At 39.4% G+C, this 17,260-nt stretch overlaps 1 protein-coding gene across 1 annotated transcript in view; it reads left to right on the top strand.

Moving 5' to 3' along the window:
* LOC138158751 (phospholipid-transporting ATPase ABCA3-like) overlaps positions 1-13,310 on the top strand; it is a 177,674-nt gene extending 164,364 nt beyond the window's left edge. Inside the window, exons 28-32 of the mRNA XM_069084939.1 lie at positions 360-547; positions 1,390-1,560; positions 2,062-2,252; positions 12,330-12,403; positions 13,139-13,310. Of these exons, the coding sequence (XP_068941040.1) occupies positions 360-547; positions 1,390-1,560; positions 2,062-2,252; positions 12,330-12,403; positions 13,139-13,270 (756 nt within the window). The 3' untranslated portion in view covers positions 13,271-13,310. The remainder of the gene's footprint in view (positions 1-359; positions 548-1,389; positions 1,561-2,061; positions 2,253-12,329; positions 12,404-13,138) is intronic.
* The last annotated feature ends 3,950 nt before the right edge of the window (positions 13,311-17,260 follow it).

Genomic DNA, 17,260 nt, shown 5'->3' with positions numbered 1-17,260 from the left:
ATATTCAAATTCCTGTTACCATTACACTCAGCTATCCTGTCATTGTTTTTATGTCACATATTTTATTTCTTACATATCCCCCCACAACTAGTTCAGGAACTAGTTAAATGGAATCCAGGTAAAAAGGTCCACAGGACCAGTTTATTCCAGTGGGCTCCAGCTGCAGAGAACTTTTAACCCTGATATTAGAAGGGATATTTTAGGGGAATAAATCTTATTAATTAGAGATACTAACCAGTAGAAGGAAATCTGTGTCCTATATATAGAAAGCAAGTACCCAGGGAAATGCATGTTGGGTTTTTTTTCAGTCCCATCCTTTGATTGAAACCATTTCCTGGGGCACTAAACTCTTATTTCAGGTACAGCGACGAATCAGTTACTGTCCTCAATTTGATGCTCTGCTAGACTACATGACAGGAAGAGAAATAATGTATATGTATGCACGATTGTGGGGAATTCCTGAAAATCACATTGATCATTATGTGAAAAACATGCTGAAGTCATTGCTCCTTGAATCCAATGCAGATAAGCTCATAAGGAATCTCAGGTGAGATACCGTTCTATATTTATAACCTCTAGAAACAGAAGCAGAACAGAGGGGATTCCTAATCAATATGCTTAGGATAGGGGCAGCTAGGTGGTGCAGTGAACAGAGCACCAAATCTGGCCTCAGACACTTAACACTTACTAGCTGTGTGACCTTGGGCAACACTTAACCCTAATTGCCTTGCCTTCCCCCCCTCCAAAAAAGAAAAAAAAAAGTTTAGGATATTATCATATAAACTTTGCCATCATTCACAAAGTCAATCTTCCACCGAAAACTCCATGACAGCAGAGGGGCAGTAGAGATCTGCCCCCTAGGGAGTTGATCAACTACTGCCATTCTGCACAGAACAAACTGTATTTTAAGTTTGCTCTCCACTGATTGGCCCCTGTTAGATCCATCTCAGATCCTAGCTGCTATTGATGATTCTGATGCTATGATCAGGGTTCCTTCCTTGGACCCACCTCCTTATTGACCTGGAGTATAGAAGAAAAGGATATTGGCATCAAAGCTTGAGTGGCTCACATCTTGTCCTAATGCCTGATGATACATAGAGACAATGACTATGCTAAAAGCCAAAAAGACTGTTGTGACCTAAGTGACAGCAGTAGGAATAGTCTGGGTTGCCTATGTAGATAAAACATATATAAATTTAGTGCCACAGACCCCACTGCCCAGGGCTAGGTACAAGGACATGACTCCCTTCCTGGGCACGTGTTGAAAATATCTTCAATTGAAAAGTCAGTGTGCTGCTTAGGACTTTGATTATTTCCGAATTATTTTCTGTAAATCACTGCTGTTTAAAGACTCTTTTTCTTTATTTATTTGCTTCCTTCTTCATGGAGTGGTGGCAACAAGCGTAAGCTGAGCACCGGTATTTCCCTAATTGGAAGGCCTTCAGTCATCTTCTTAGATGAGCCTTCCACTGGCATGGACCCTGTGGCTCGGCGCCTGCTCTGGGACACAGTGATGCGGAGCCGTGAGTCCGGCAAGGCCATTGTCATAACCTCCCATAGGTGTGGCCCGCACCTTGGTCAGGGATGTGGGGGGAACCGTCGTGGGGTAACAGGTCTTTGTTAGGGCTGGGAACTCAAATCAGTAACGGAGTCTTTGAGCTTTCTGGGAATGAGGCCTCCCAGTCGTTAATTCTGCCAAAAGGCACATCCTAGGATCCTTAGATGTTGACCACTTGGGTGGGGTCTTTGGGACCCTTAGAATTTAGAGTGGAAAGATAGAGGGAGGCTGACAGATGAAAGCTCCCATAGTGACCTTGCAAAGACATCTGCTTCTTTTGTATATGAAACACTTTGAGTGACTAGGTGAATTCCAGCTATAAATTCTATGATCCTGTGACCCTTAGAGTTTCTCTATTCCCTAGACACACCCTGGGCCCCGAGCACTTGCAATACCAGGACAGGCCTCTCCAGGGATGGTATACAAAGTCCTATCTTTGTTTAGACCATAGCCCTTACCCTACAAGAAGGGACATCTCCAGCCCTGGTCCCTTGTCTCCCCAGCATGGAGGAATGTGAGGCCTTGTGCACCAGACTGGCCATCATGGTGGCTGGGAAGCTGAAGTGTCTGGGGAGTCCACAGTATCTCAAGAACAAGTTTGGCAGTGGATATACCTTGGTGGCCAAAATGAGGAGTGATAGTGTGGATTCTGATATGGAACAGTTCAAAAACTTCATCAAGTTAACCTTCCCAGGTATGATAGCTTGAATAGAAACCTTCCCATTATAGCCCTTGGTGATACATGTTGTTGTCCTGTCCTTTGATAAAAAAGAAGAGTTCCTTTGTGACTGTCTTACCAATCCCTCTTTGGCATCAACTGATGATTGTTTTTAAGGTTTCCTTCTGCCAACTAGTCTTTCAAGTTCTGTTGCCCTCTCCTACCCCAGCCAAAGTATGCTTGGGAAAGGAGAATTAAAATTGATGGACCCTCTTTTCCCTTCTTACACAAAGACATATAGGTTGTATAGGTCATAAGTACAAAAAAATTAGATGATTATGTACCAACATACTAGTCTCATTATTAGGGCACAGCACAATGTTCTGTGCATGTCATAGGATGATAAAGTCATGCACTAATCTATATCTAAGACTTTCAAGATTGCATGGGAAAAATGACAAATAAGTGTTAGTGTGGATAAAGTAAAGTAATGGGAAACTAATCCAAACTATATTTTATAGGATAATGTATTTAACATAAAAGATACCACTACTGTTTATGATCCAGTCATAATAGATGCTGGGAGTCACTGCAGAACCAACTCTAAAAAAGGTACTTAAAACCAAAACATAGGGAAGACAGCCCCGTATCAAAGATGATTAGTTATGACACAGGTATGCTTTTATGTAGCTCTTTTGTTCCAGACCTTGAGATACTATTTCCAGCCTCTTTTTCTAGAGATTGTTCATCTATTCACTTGTACCCCTTTTGGACCCTGGGTCACCCTTTGCTTGACACCACTTTCAGTTGTAGTCCTCTACCTCTTTCTGAATCTCTGTTCACTCATCCCTGCTTGCCTGCTCAGTTCTATACTTTGCATGCTGTCTACACCTTGATCTTGCATACCAGATTCTGGTCTCAATGTCATCCCTTGGAATAAATGTCCTTACACCCTTGCATCCATAGTAATGGAACCTACATGTGTGACCACTTGCCTGTATACTACACTATCTGCCCTGCTCCACTGGCTTCAATAAGTCACTCTCCTGGCCATTCCTCGTCTTCCTTGTACTTCTGCTACCCACAGCCTAACACGTAGGAAATCAGTGTCATGAATTACTTCTCCTCTAAGAGGTGGCTTAAGATAAAAATGTCATTCAATTCAACAAATATTTATTAAGTGTATGCTTTATGTGCAAGTCACTTAGGTGAATGGAAAATAAAGATAAAATATTCCCTGTCCTTTGAGTTGAGTTTCTAATGGTAGAGTTCTGGTAGAACATGAGTATTAATAGGTAAAATACAAAGTAATTTGAGGAGTAAACAAAGCTAATAAAGAAGGGGGCCAGGGAAGACTTTACAGAAGGTGAGTATCTGAGCTGAAGCTTAAAGGAAGATCAGGATTGTGAGAGGTGAATTTGAAGAGGCATTCTAGACACAGCAGATGGTCCTTATACAAAATGTTGAGTTCAGAGAACTGCTGGGAGTGCAATTTGGCTGAAACATGAAGTTTATGAAAGGGAGTAGCATGAAATAAGGCTGAAAAGGTAGATAGAGGGTAGATGTTTTGGGCAGCTATGTAGATGGCAATTAGAGATAAAAGATTAGAAGCAGAAAGACCAGTTAGGATGCTTCTATAGTCTATCTGAGAGGTAGTGAGGACCCAAATTAGGGTTATACCTGCATGAGTAGAGAGGAAAAGATGGAGGTGAGAGTTGTAGTGGTGGAAGAATTAGCTGGGCATCTAACTGGTGGAGTGGATAGAGTGCCAGGCCTGGAGTCAAGCAGACTCATCTTCCTGAGCTCAAATCTGGCCTCAGACATTTACTAGCAGTGTGACCCTAGGCAAGTCACTTAAATCCTGTTTGTCTCAGAAATGACAAACCACTGTGGTATCTCTGACAAGAAAACCCCAAATGGGGTCATGAAGAGTCGAACATGACTAAAATGACAACAACAGCAAGAATCAGCTTAGCAGAAGACTGAATTTCAAGAGTGAGAGAGAAGATGGATTGTTAAGGCACTTAAATAGCTGTCTCTAGGGAAGTGGGTGTTGCAGTGGATAGGGTGCTGAGGGTAGGGTCCAGAAAACCTGAGTTCAAATGCAATCTCACACACTTATTAGCTTCATAACCCTGTGCATTAGTAACCTTGAAAAGAAATTTCAGTTGAGTAATGAAGTAACAAGCCAAACTAGAAGGGAGAAAACGAAATCGGTGACAAAAGAGTGGAATCAGTAAGCATAAAGAATTCCTTCTAGGACTCTGGTGATTAAAGGAGGGGAAGATATAAAAGATTAGCTTTTGAGGATGGTAGCATAAAGTGCAAATGACAGAGTAGAACCAAGCATGTTTTTATGAAACCAAGGAATCAATAGTTTGGAAGAGATTAAAGATGGAGTGAGGAAGGGAATAAGTGATAAAAATTCCTGGAAGGTACAATATTGAGAGTATGAGTTGAGGATAAGAGCCACTTTTTTCAGATTAAACTACAAGTACTTGTGGGTGCATATGTAGAGATATTTTGAAATGTGGAATTAGGGAACATGAAGGAACCCACATTGATTCATCTCAGTTTTCTCAAAAAAAAAAACAGAAAACACTACTGGGGGAGCAGGGTTGGGGGTTTCAGAAGAAAGGTTTGGAATAATCACCAAAGAGAATGGGTTGAAGAATCAATCAAGAAAGAATGAAAAGATTGCTATGCAGCATTACTGCATATATTCTGCTATGCAGCAGAATAATGGAGTCAATATGCTTTCATGCCTTCTCCCAAGGCTATAAAGAACAAAGGAGCAAGGGATTCAAGGGTAGAGGACAATATATATTTGAGTGGGTTAAATAAAAAGTTAAGACTCTGAGGCAGGAAATTGAGATCAAAGCAGGAGTAGTGGTATACTGGGAAAACAAGGAAGGATTGGAGGACTGAAATTTGCCATGATGATGAAAAATAATTTAGGAAGAATGAATTAGAGGGAGAAAATGGAAGGACAGGAAGTTATCATCAAAAAGGAAATTCAGAATGCAATATCATATAGCACAGTTAAAGATGATGTTGAAATTTTATAAGGTATGACCATCCCTGTCTAGGTGGAGTAAAGATGAAATAATAACAATAACTGACATTTATATAGTTCTATAAAATTTACAGAGTACTTTGAACTTCACAAGAACCCTGTGAGGGGTAGGTAGATATAGGTGATTGGATTTGAAAAAGCTGATGAGGAAGGCTAAGATATTCAGAGAAACATTAACATGTATGATGACATCCCCAAGTTTGAGAGTAAGAGTTATTAGACTGAGAAGTTAGAAGACTAAGCTAGGTCCTAAATTCCTTGAGAAAGAAGACTGACTTGTAACTGCTAGGTTATAAGAACAAGAATATGGCCTCAGTGATATAGACCAAACCTTGAAGAGGGAAAGTTTGCTGAATGGTAACAACAAAAGGCAGGATCAAGAAAATAGCACTGGGGAACAAAAAGTATGGTGGTTTCTTCTCCTAGGAAGAATGAGAGAAATAGCAACCTCCACTGCAAAGGGTGGTGAGGAAGGCTTTTCCCTTCAGAGAAAAATCAAGGCCCTAAGAGCACAAGATGTACAGAATATGAAAAGAATTTCAGCAACTCAGATATCAAATAGTCCAATCCATACTTGAATAAAAAATTCCTCCAAAATATGCCTGACGAATGATCCTCTGACCTGTTTCTACCATACTCCACTTTTTTTTTTACCTTTCTCAACCATTGATAAGTCAATGAACATTACTTTTTACTACTATGGCAAGCATAACATTCTAATTTCCCATGGCTCTGTAAGCTGCCTAGGAAAAACTCTTCTCTAATTCCTCAAACCCATCTATTTCAGCCCTATTCCTCCAATATCCCCATTCCTTTATCCCCTAAACTTCTATTGGGTCCTCTGGACCACCTGTTCTGTCATTAACAAACTCAAATCTGACCCCACATTATGGCGCAAGTCACTTAATCTCTGTTTGCTTCAATTTCCTCATCTGTAAAATGGTAAAAAATAATAGCATCTACCTCCTAGGGTTATTGTGAGAACCTAATAATTGTAAACCGCAGAGCACAGTGCCTGGCATATAGTCAGTGCTATGTGAATGTCAGCTGTTATAGTTACATCGGATCTGTGCCCTACTCCCCCTTCAAAAATCCTTTGTTTATTTCATATTTACTTATGTCATTTCATGTTATTGATAAAATGCAAGGGCAGGGATTATCTTATTGTTGTTTTTATATCACTAGCACTTAGAACTGTGCCTGGAATATTGTAACATAGATGGCAACTTGCATTATAAATGCTTGCAGAATTGAATTGGTCGTCCAAGTTTTGCTAGAGGGGGGTGGCTAGGTGGCACAGTGAACAGAGCACCAGTCCTGGAGTCAGGAGGACCTGAGTTCAAAATCCGACCTTAGACACTTAACACTTACTAGCCATGTGACCTTGGGCAAGTCACTTAACCCCAATTGCCCTGCCTTTCCCCCTCCAAAAAGAAAATAAAAAGCAGTAGACTCAAATTTTGCTAGAGGACAACCAGGGCAATAGGAGGAGGAAGGAAAGGTGAAAACTGTGATTATGCACCTGTAACCAATTTGGAAGGAGCCAGTAGAGGGACAGTTGGCTACAGAAATAGGAAAGGCATCCTACTTTTTAAAGGCTCTCATTGTTAGGAATTTTTTTTCAAGCCTAAATTTGCTACTTTTTAGCTTCCACTCATTGTTCCTAATTCTGCTTTCCAGAACAAAACAAATCTTAACTTTCTTACATTGCAACCCATCAGATATTTGAAGACAGCTTTCATACCCTCCCTGATTCTTCTCTTCTCCAGGCTATACATATCCAGTTTGTTTAGCCAGCCTTCTCATAATATGCTCTTGAGGTTTTTCACCATTAGTAGTATCACACGCCCGTGGATATTTTCCACCATATTAATGTCCTTCCTGGAAAGTGGAATCTTTAGTTCAAAGTAACAGTACAAAGGAACTGTCATCATCCTAGACCTGGTGATATGGTTTGAGAGTTCAGAGACCTCAGGACAGGATCATCTGGAAAGAATTCATGGACTCAAGCAATCTTTAAGTCAAGTTGGCAGAGGTTTATTGTTACTCTATTGAGTGGGCAAAAGGTCTTAAGGAACCTGAGACCTTAGAGTGGTACAGTTAAAGTTTAAAGTTAAACTATAGTAGAACGTGTGCCAAGTATACGAATTAAGTGATTCAGGACAGGATTAGGGAATGGTTAAGGAGTGGGGGGGGGAGGGCGGCACCCGCCCACTCCTCCCCTCCCCCTGAACAGAGAGATGTAGTTTGTAGGTCTGCTACATCAGTAAGTTAATTAGCAGTTAGGGCCAACTAAAGATTGTCCAGTGTGCAAGACAATGTCTTGTTTGACAGGACAGATGTAGGGAGTATACATATGTCCAAAGTCTACGATACATAAGAGGAATCCAAGGTCCATGTAATAAGGTAGTGAGTTAGGATAGATAACCCAGTAGGTATGAAATATCTTTATGAACTAGTAGAAAGCCAGTTCAAATTCCTTCAGGTGCAGTTTGTTACTGTGCCTGGGAGAGAGATAAATGTTTTGCTGGGGCCCACTCATGAGTAATTGCTAGGTATAGTATCCTTGGACTGGGGAGAAACTGCGAGATTTTTTTGACACTCATTCATTCAACAAGCCCTAACCTTATGCCAGGCACCATACTAAGCCCTAAGGATACAAATAAAGGCAAAAATAGATCCCTTGTTCTTGTGGAACTCCCGTTATAATGGAAGAGACTATCTGCAAATAGTCATACAAATGCAAGATGTATTTACTGTAAATAGAAGGTGATTTTGGAGGGAAAGAACTGGGAGTAGGGGAGGAAAGGTCTTCTATACAAGACAGGATTTGAGCTGAGCCTTGAATGAAGTCAGAGAAGCTCTGAGTAGGATATGAAGAGAAAGAACCTCCCATCCATGAGGGACAGCTAGTCAAAAGCCTGGAAATGTGTGGGGAGCAACAAGCAGGCCAGTTGTAGGTGGGTCATCATTTGTGGAAGAGAGTACAGTCCAAGAAGCCAGGCTGTGGATGACTTTAAATGCTGAACAGAAAGTCTTATATTTAATCTTGCAGGTAAAAGTGAACTACTGGAGTTTATTGAGTAGAGAGGTGACCTGGTCAGACTTATACTTTAAGAAAATCACTTTGGCAGCTGAGAGAAAGATGAATTATAATGAGAAGAGAGCCAAGGCAGGGAGACCAACTAGCAAGCTTTGCAATAGTGCAGGCAAGAAGTGATAAGAGCCTGTACAAGGGCAGTGGTCTCGTGACTGGAAAAGAGAACAGGGATGTTGTGGATATGTGGAATGAGCTCTAGTAAGAAGACAATACCAAGGTCGCAAGCCTGTGTGACTTGGGATGACAGTGTTAGTGAGACTATGTTAGAGAAGTTGGGAAGAGAGCAGGGTTTAGAGGAAAGATGATAAGGTCGGTTTTGAATATGTGGAATTTGAGGTGCTTACTTGACATCCAGTTGGTAATGCAGGACTGTAATACAGAAAAAAAGATTAAGCCTGGATAGGTAGATGGCTGAATCATGGAAACTGATGAGATCACCAAGTAAGAGACTACAGGGAGAAAAGGGAAGAGGGCCCAGGACAGACCCACAGTTAGTAGACATGGTCTGAATGAAGACCCATAAAAAAAAAAGACTGAAAAGAAGCAGGCAGATAGAAGGAGAATAAAGAAAGAAAAGTGTCAATAAAACCTAGAGAAGAGAGAGTATCCAAGATTAAAAGATTGACAGTGTCAAAGGCTGCAGAATTAGCAATTAATAGGTCATCGGCAACTTTGGACATACTAGTTTCAGTGGAATAATGTGAAAAGTAAAAGCAAGTGATAGGAGAGGAAGGAAGGTTCCTAGTCTAGATGGCTTTCTCAAAGGGTTTAGTTAAGGAGGGAAGCATGAGATAAGAGCTAGTGCTGATGGTTAGAGCATGTCAATATTTTTTAAAGGGGTGAGGGTGGTGAGAGACATGAACATACTTGTAACCATTCTAGAAGAATGGAGGTGATCATAGGGTCAATTAGGTGGATAAGAAGGAAAGGGATACATTGGGAAAGATGAAAATGGGGGTGGGGGAGGAGTTGGCTGTAGCAAGGAGAAAAGCCACCTCTTCATATAACTCAGTGGAGGGAGATTTCTGAATAATGTGAGAACAGGAAAGGCAGGGGCTCTTGTCGGTAAACTGTATTTTTTCAGTGAGGGATAAAGTAAATCTTCAACTGAGAGGGTGGAGAGAGTAGAATAAAAAAGGTTTGGAATAGTCACTGTGGCAAGTAAGCAGCAAATTGATTGGGGCAGTATAGGATTCCTTTGCTGCATTGTAGACCCAAATGAGATTATGTAACAGCGTTACATGTATATATGGGTGTGTATGTGTAGTATATGTACATGGGTATATATAGACTGTAAACTGGGTTGTAACAAGTCAATATGGTTTCTTCTCCCTCTCTCTCCCTCCCTCTCTTTCCCTCCCCCTTCCTTCTTCCTCTATCTTCAATCAATCAGTAAACATGTATTAACCACCTACCATGTGCCAGAAGGCTATGCTAAGCACTGGGTATTCAAAAAGATGTAAAAAGACAGTCCCTGCCCTCAAGAAGTTTACAATCTGATGGGGAAGACAATGCAAACAAGTATCTACAGAGCAAGCTATATATGGGATAAATAGAAAATAATTAACAGAGGGAAGGCACTAGAATTAAGAGCATTGAGGAGGTTTCCGGATGGGTTAGAGGCAGGCGGACCCACCAGCAGGCTATGGTGGTTCCAAGTGTGAGGTGATGAGAGCCTTCAGGGGAGTGGTGGCAGTGTCAGAGGAGAGAAGAGGGTGTATTCGAGAGACATTACAAGGGTGAAATTGACAGATGTTGGCAAGAGCTTGGATGAGGGAGGGGGGAGATGAAAGATAGTAAGTCCTCCAGGATGATTCCTAGGTTGTAAGCTTGGGTAACTGGGAGTATGGTGTTGTTCTCTACATTAATAAGGGAAGTTAGAGGAAAGGAGGTTTCAGAGAGAAAGATGATGAGTTCTTTTTTAGACATGTTGAGTTTAAAATGCCTATTACACATGCAAGACTGGAGGTCAAAGAGTTTCAGGTAGGATAGATTTGAGACCATTAAATCACTGAATGAAGTACTATAGAAGGAGAAAGGAAGAGAGAAGTGTTCCAAAATCCTATAGAAAATAAAGTATCAAAAAGGAGTGATCAACAGTATCAGAGGCTGCAGAGAGGTCAAGGAGAATAAGAATTGAAAAAGGGGCATTAGATTTGGCAACAGAGTAACTTTGGAGAGAGCAGTTTCCATGGAATGAAAAGGTCAGGAGCCAGATTATAAGGGGTTAAGAAGAGAGTGAGAAAAGAGAAGAGTGGAGGTACCTATTGTAGCTGGTCTTTTTGAGGAGTTTAGCTATAAAAGACAGAAGAGATATAGGACAGAAGTTAGCAGGATCAGAAGGATCAAGTGAAAGTTTTTGTGTTTGTTTGTTTGTTTTTCAGGAAAAGGGACACATGGGCATATTTATAGGCAGTAGGGCATATAGACAGGGAAAGACAAAATAAGTGGAAGTGAGGATGATATAGAGGCAGTCTGTTGGAGGAGACAGGATGGAATGGGATCACTTGAGCAAGTAGGATTAGCCTTGCTGAGGAGTAAGGCCACTTGGTCATGTAAGATGAATGGAGGAGGAGATAGTGGCAAAGGCACCTGAGTGATAGGAAGTGGGAAAGTGGGAGTTCACAGCAAATGGCCTCGACTTTTTCTGTGAAATATGAGGCAGAATTCTCAGCTAAGAAAGTGGGGGAATGGGGAGCCATGGAAGGTTTAAGGAAGGATTAAAAGATTAGTAAGTCACTGTGGAGGTGGGATAGCAAATTGATAAGGGCGGTGCAGTTGGATTGTGTAGCAGCAGAGAGGGCCTACTTGAGGTTGTAGTGGAAACCATTGCATGATACTCTCCATTTTCATTTAGCAACATATGTGCAGGAGCAAAAGCAGTGAGTGGGAAGAATGATCCAGGACTGAGGTTAGGCTGAGAGTAATATGATAAGGAGGCTAAGGATTCAAGAGAGGACAGAGTAGAGTTGAATTGGTTTACCAAGGGGTCAAGATGGGGAAAAGAGGAGAGTGCACCTAGTGCAGGAGAGATGGTTTGGGAGAGAAATGAGGGGTCAAGTGTGGATGAAGAATGGGGTTTTGTAAGGGAAGGCAGAGGGAAAGATGAAAAGCCAATAGGTTATGGTTAGACAAAGGGATTTCAGAATTCTTGAACATAGAAGTGGTACATTTGTGGGTGATGACAAGATCAAGAATAAGACAAGCTTTACACATGGACCTTCTGACATTAATGTTCATTAATCATGTTCACTCTGTGAGCGGCTGTATTTCAGATTAATCATAGTCCTTCCTGATTAACCTAGGACACTTTTCCACTTCCACAGAAGATATCCCAGTTCAGCTAATCAATTAAGGGTTCCCCTGATCACCCATTACATGTACGTGTCTGTGTGTATATATAAGAATTTACAAAGGCTCAGCTATTCTTCATGGGCTGCATTACGGCATGTAGAAATTATTTTTAACCAGCAAGATTTTTTAAAACTCTCTGTGAGTCCTTTGCATTTATATGTACTATAGAGAATGTATCATAAGAAGTCAAATAAAACAAGAAAATAAATCTGCTTCTGCAAGCATCAGTCATAAAATCTAAGCCAAAGAGAAATTGCTTTTAGATTATGTATTATTTGGGGTTATCTACACCTATAGGCATACATAGAAGGGTGTGCTAGGTGTACCAGCAGATCCTGCATCCTTCTTTCCCATTACTCTTCATCTTCCCCTTCCTATTCTATCAGGGAAAATAAGGGGCCCAGGCAATGGCACTTCAAGAGGTGCTGGCACACCCTTCTAGTCATCTGTGTGTCTATACTTGTGTTCTTCCTCCACTGATGTGATTTGATGGTAACAGTTATTTTTAATTTTAAAATAAGTTTACCAGGAAACAGCTCTTCCACATCACTTTCCCTCACCAAGAGTCTCCTCCCCATTTTAGGCAGAACACTGAAGCATGAACACCAAGGAATGGTCCATTACAACATTCCCAGTGAGAACCTCAGCTGGGCAAAGGTGAGTTTGGGGAGCGAACACAAACTAACGCCCCTTAAAGTAGGAGTGAGAACCAGCCTTGTGGGGATGAGTACTATAAAGCACTGAGAGGCTCAGGTCCATCAGGGACCTTTTACCTGAGTGGTGTAGTAGAAAGAAAACTGGACCTGGCATGGAAAAAACAAAAGGGAGCATCATTATTCTACCCACCTCACAGAGTTTTTATGAAAGACTTTGTAAATCTTAAAGCATGATATAAATAAATATGAGTTGTTTTGTAGCCTGGAGACATGGATTATTCTAAGAAACCAAGGCCGGAAACAAGCAGAACCTTTAGCAAGTGCAGGGGGTTCTTAACCTTGGAGCTGTGAACTTTTAAAATAGATGTATTTTTTAATAACTATATTTCAAAATAATTGATTTCTTTTGTAACGCTGTATATAATATATATTATTTTATATTTTTAAAAATATTATTCTGAGAAGTCTGTAAGTTTTACCAGATTGCCAAAGAGGTCCATGACACAAAAAAAAAAAGGTTTTAAACTCTGTTCCACTCATTTGTTACAGTTTTTGACTATGAAGAAGGGTAGAAAGAGACCTTCCTCCTCTCTGGCTCCCATTTGGCTATTTCCCCTATCTTTTTTCCACCTACCTTTTTATCCTAATACTTACAGAAGAATAGGGGGCCCAGGTCTTCTCTAGGATGATCCTTGGGGAACTCTGTTAACATTTGACTCTATCTGCTGCCCCAAAGGTATTTGGTATCTTGGAGAAAGCAAAAGAAGTATATAAATTGGAGGACTATTCCATCAGTCAAATCACACTAGAACAAGTGTTCCTGAGTTTTGCTGAACACGGAATAGCAGAAGATGAAGAAAATGACTAAAGAGTTCTCCTCACCACTGGCCTATGTGACATGTGCCTATATGTAGTAAATAAAGGGACAATTATTCTACCTGTAAGCCTTTATCTTAATTTATCAGTGTAAAAATTTATTTTCTACTTGGACAATTCATATGAATACCTTTAGGCACAGTAAGCTCTTTGCAGATATGTACAGGACATGAGAGAAGAAATCATAAATACTCTGAGTCTACAGTCTTTTAATAAAATGTCTACACTTTTCTTCCCAAAACCAGTTCAAGAAAGAACAATGTTTTTAGCAGGGCAGAGGACAAAGAATGCTCTGAGCTGTAAGTGGAACAAACATAACCAAACAAACCTAAAATGGAATATATTAAAAATTAGAAGGGAAATAGATCCATTTGAAACAAAAAAAATAGAAGAGATCAATAAAACTAAAAGTAGGTTTTTTTTAAAAAGACTAAGAAAATTGATAAATCCTTAGCTAATCTGATTAAAAAGAAGAGAGCATAAAATCATATCATTAAATAGAAAATAAGCAAAGTGAAATCAGAGCAAAACCTGAAGAAATAAAAAGTATACTTAAGCTAATATTATACACAGTTATATAACAAAACTGAGAACCAAAAATATAAACCATAAAAAATAAAATGTCTTGTCAGAAGACCAGAAAGTGATCTTAAATAACCCAATCTCATAAAAGGAAATAGATTTAGCTATAAATGAACCACCAAAGAAAATAATTCCTGGTCCTAATAGAGAGAGAATTCTATCAAACTTTTTTTAAAGCAATTGGGGTTAAGTAACTTGCTCAAGGTTACACGGCCAGTTATATTGTGTGGGTGCTAAGTATCTGAGGCCAAAACCGATCCCGGGCTTCCCAATGCGCTCTTACTCACTGCACCACCTGGCCGCCCCTCTATCACACTTTTAAAGAACAGTAAATTAGTACTTTATTCTCAAAATTTAAGAATGAAAGCACCCTACAAGAATCCTTTTATGAGACTAGTATAATTCTATCACTTAAGCCAGGGAAAGACAAAATACAGAAAGAAAACTATAGGCCAATATCATTAATAAACACTGACTCACAATTTTTTAAATAAATTAACTTACTTTTAGTTTACAACATTCATTTCCACAATCCCTTGAGTTCCAAATTTCCTCCCCCTGCCCCTCCTCCCCCATGCCCCATGGTGGCATGATATAGGTTCTACAAAAACCTTCACATTAAACATTAGTCAAGTTGTAAAGAATTATAACCAATGGAATGAACGAGAAAGAAGGAACAAAACATAGAGAAAAAGAGAGAGAGAGCAAGTAGTTTGCTCCAATCTGCATTCAGACTCTGCAATTCTTTCTCTGGAAGATCATGTGGATGCATGTGGATAGCCCCTTCTATCATGAGTCTTTTGGAGTTGTCGTGTAACCTTGCATTGCTAAGAGGAGCCCAGTCGATCAAAGTTAGTCCTCACAGATATGATGTGTCTGTAATTGTGTACGATGTTCTCCTGGTTCTGTTCTCCTCACTCAGCATCAGTTTATATAAGTCTCTCCAGGTTATTATCAAGTCTGTCTGCTCGTTTCTTTTTTTTTTTTTGCCTTTTTTGGGGGGGAGGGCAATTGGGGTTAAGTGACTTGCCCAAGGTCACACGGCTAGTTTTTGCCACCTAGCCGCCCCTGCTCATTTCTTATAGCACAATAGTATGCCATTACATTCATATACCACAACTTGTTTAGCCATTCCCCAGTTGATGGGCATCCCCCTGGATTTCCAATTCTTTGCCACCACAAAAAGAGTTGCTATAAATATCTTAGTACATATGGGTCCTCCTCCCACTTGTATGATCTCTTTGGAATACAACCCTAGAACTGGTATTGCTGGGTCAAAGGGTATGCACATTTTTATAGCCCTTTGGGCATAGTTCCAAATTGCTCTCCAGAATGGTTGGATCAGTTCACAACTCCACCAACAATGCATTAGTGTTCCAATTTTCCCACATCTTCTCTAGCATTTATCATTTTCCTGTTTTGTCATGTTAGCCAATCTGACTGGTGAGATGTGATATCTCAGAGTTGTTTTGATTTGCATTTCTCTAATCAATAGTTATTTAGAGCATTTTTTCATATGACTATAGATATCTTTAATTTCTTCCTCTGAAAACTGCTGAGAAAACTGAAAAGCATTCTGGGATAAATTAGATGTAAACAAAAACTTTATATCATTTTCCACAACATATTTTTAATGGATACATAACCTTAATATTAAGGATCATACTGTTAAAAAAGAGAAAGCGATCATATGCCTCTAATAGCTATGGTTAAGAGATGTGTATTTTTAACTAAACAAGAAATAGAAGCAATTACAAAAGATAAAATAGATCCTTCATTACTTGAAACTGAAAAGCTTCTACCTAGATAACATAAATGCACCTAGGATAAGAAGGGAAGTGGTTGGATGGAGGGAAAATACTTTGAATCAAATTTCTGGTAAGAGTTTGGTATCCCAGAGATATAAATAGTTAATAATTAAATGTAACTAATAGTTATCCCCAATAGATAAATGGTTAAAGAATATGAACAAACAGTTCTTAAAAGAAGAATTATAAAGTATTCACAACCACATAAAAGAATCACAAATAATAGAAAGAAAAATACAAATCAAACAGCCCTGAGGTTTCATCTCACATACTGCAAACTGGCAAAAATCACCCAAAAAGAGTATGATATGTTGGAGGAGTTGTTGAGCTGTGACAATGTACAACCATTCTGGAAAGCAATTTGGAACTATCCAAATAAAGTGACTAAAATGTCCATAACCTTGGAACCAGAGACTCTACTATTGAGCTTATACCCCAAGGAAGTCATTGATAAAAGAAAATCCTCAAATATACCAAAATATTTATAGCAGCAGTTTTTGTGATAGCTAAAAATTAGGGGTGGAGTGAGTAAATGTCAATCAACTAGGGAATGGTTAAATAAATTGTGATACACAAATGGAATGGAATGTTACTATGCTATAAAAAATGATGTATGTCATGGGTACAGAGAATCATAGAAGGATCTATATGAATTGATACAAAATGAAGGAAAAAGAGCCAAGACAACAATATACACAGTAAGCACAACAATGTAAATAGAAAGAAAAATTATACACCAAAAAGTCAAAAGTTAATAGATATAATAAAAGATATAAATGAAAACATTTCTAAAAATAAAGGACTGGAACAGAATTTAGTAAGCATCGGGTGAATCTAAAAAAGCAGGATTGGTACTCATGTTATCAGACAAAGCAAAAACAAAAATTTCACAACATAGAGATAAAAAAGAAAACTATATTTTGGTAGAAGGAATCATAGGCAACAAACCAGTAGTAATAATTGGGTTTATGCTCCCACTGCTTTAGCATCTAAATTCATAAAGAAAAAAAACTTAATTACAAGAAGCCATAGACAGTAATACAATAGTGTCAAGGGGATGTTAACGTTCCTCTCAGTTTTTAGACAAATCTAACAAATATAACCATGAGGAAAAATATAGAATTGAACAAATTGCTGGGGGGAGGGGAAGGAGGGAAACTTAGAACTAAAAGGTTAATGGCATCTTCTAAACAGGACCTCTACACTGAACTTTTACAAAAGTTAATTATGTATTAGATCACAGAGATATTGCAAATAAATGTAAAAAGGCAGAAATAGTAAACATTCTTTTTTTATTTTGAAGTAGCTGTATTTTTAAATAACTTTCAAGATAAACCTTTCTTTCTTAAAAAAAAATGTGGAAGAACAACTGAACACTAGGGCAGTTTCTTTTCACAGGTCCTTGTTGTGGTCCCAGTGCGAAGTGCTCAATATAATTCTGAGCTCATCGAGGCAGTGAAGCAGGGTAGTAAGGGCAAAAGGGTAGGGACAAGAGAGATGTCAGGGAGAAAAGGTTGTGAGGAGATTAAATGCAAGACCCAAATGGGTTCTTGGCTTTGTTCCTGGAAGCCAGGCATGGTGAAGGCTGGGGA

This window comes from Petaurus breviceps, unplaced genomic scaffold, assembly GCF_028583685.1.
Source record: "Petaurus breviceps papuanus isolate PSGF00001 unplaced genomic scaffold, PetGlider_PUasm1.0 175, whole genome shotgun sequence".
In the NCBI taxonomy this organism is placed as follows: Eukaryota; Metazoa; Chordata; class Mammalia; order Diprotodontia; family Petauridae; genus Petaurus; species Petaurus breviceps.
This window is presented reverse-complemented; position numbering and strand designations above follow the sequence as displayed.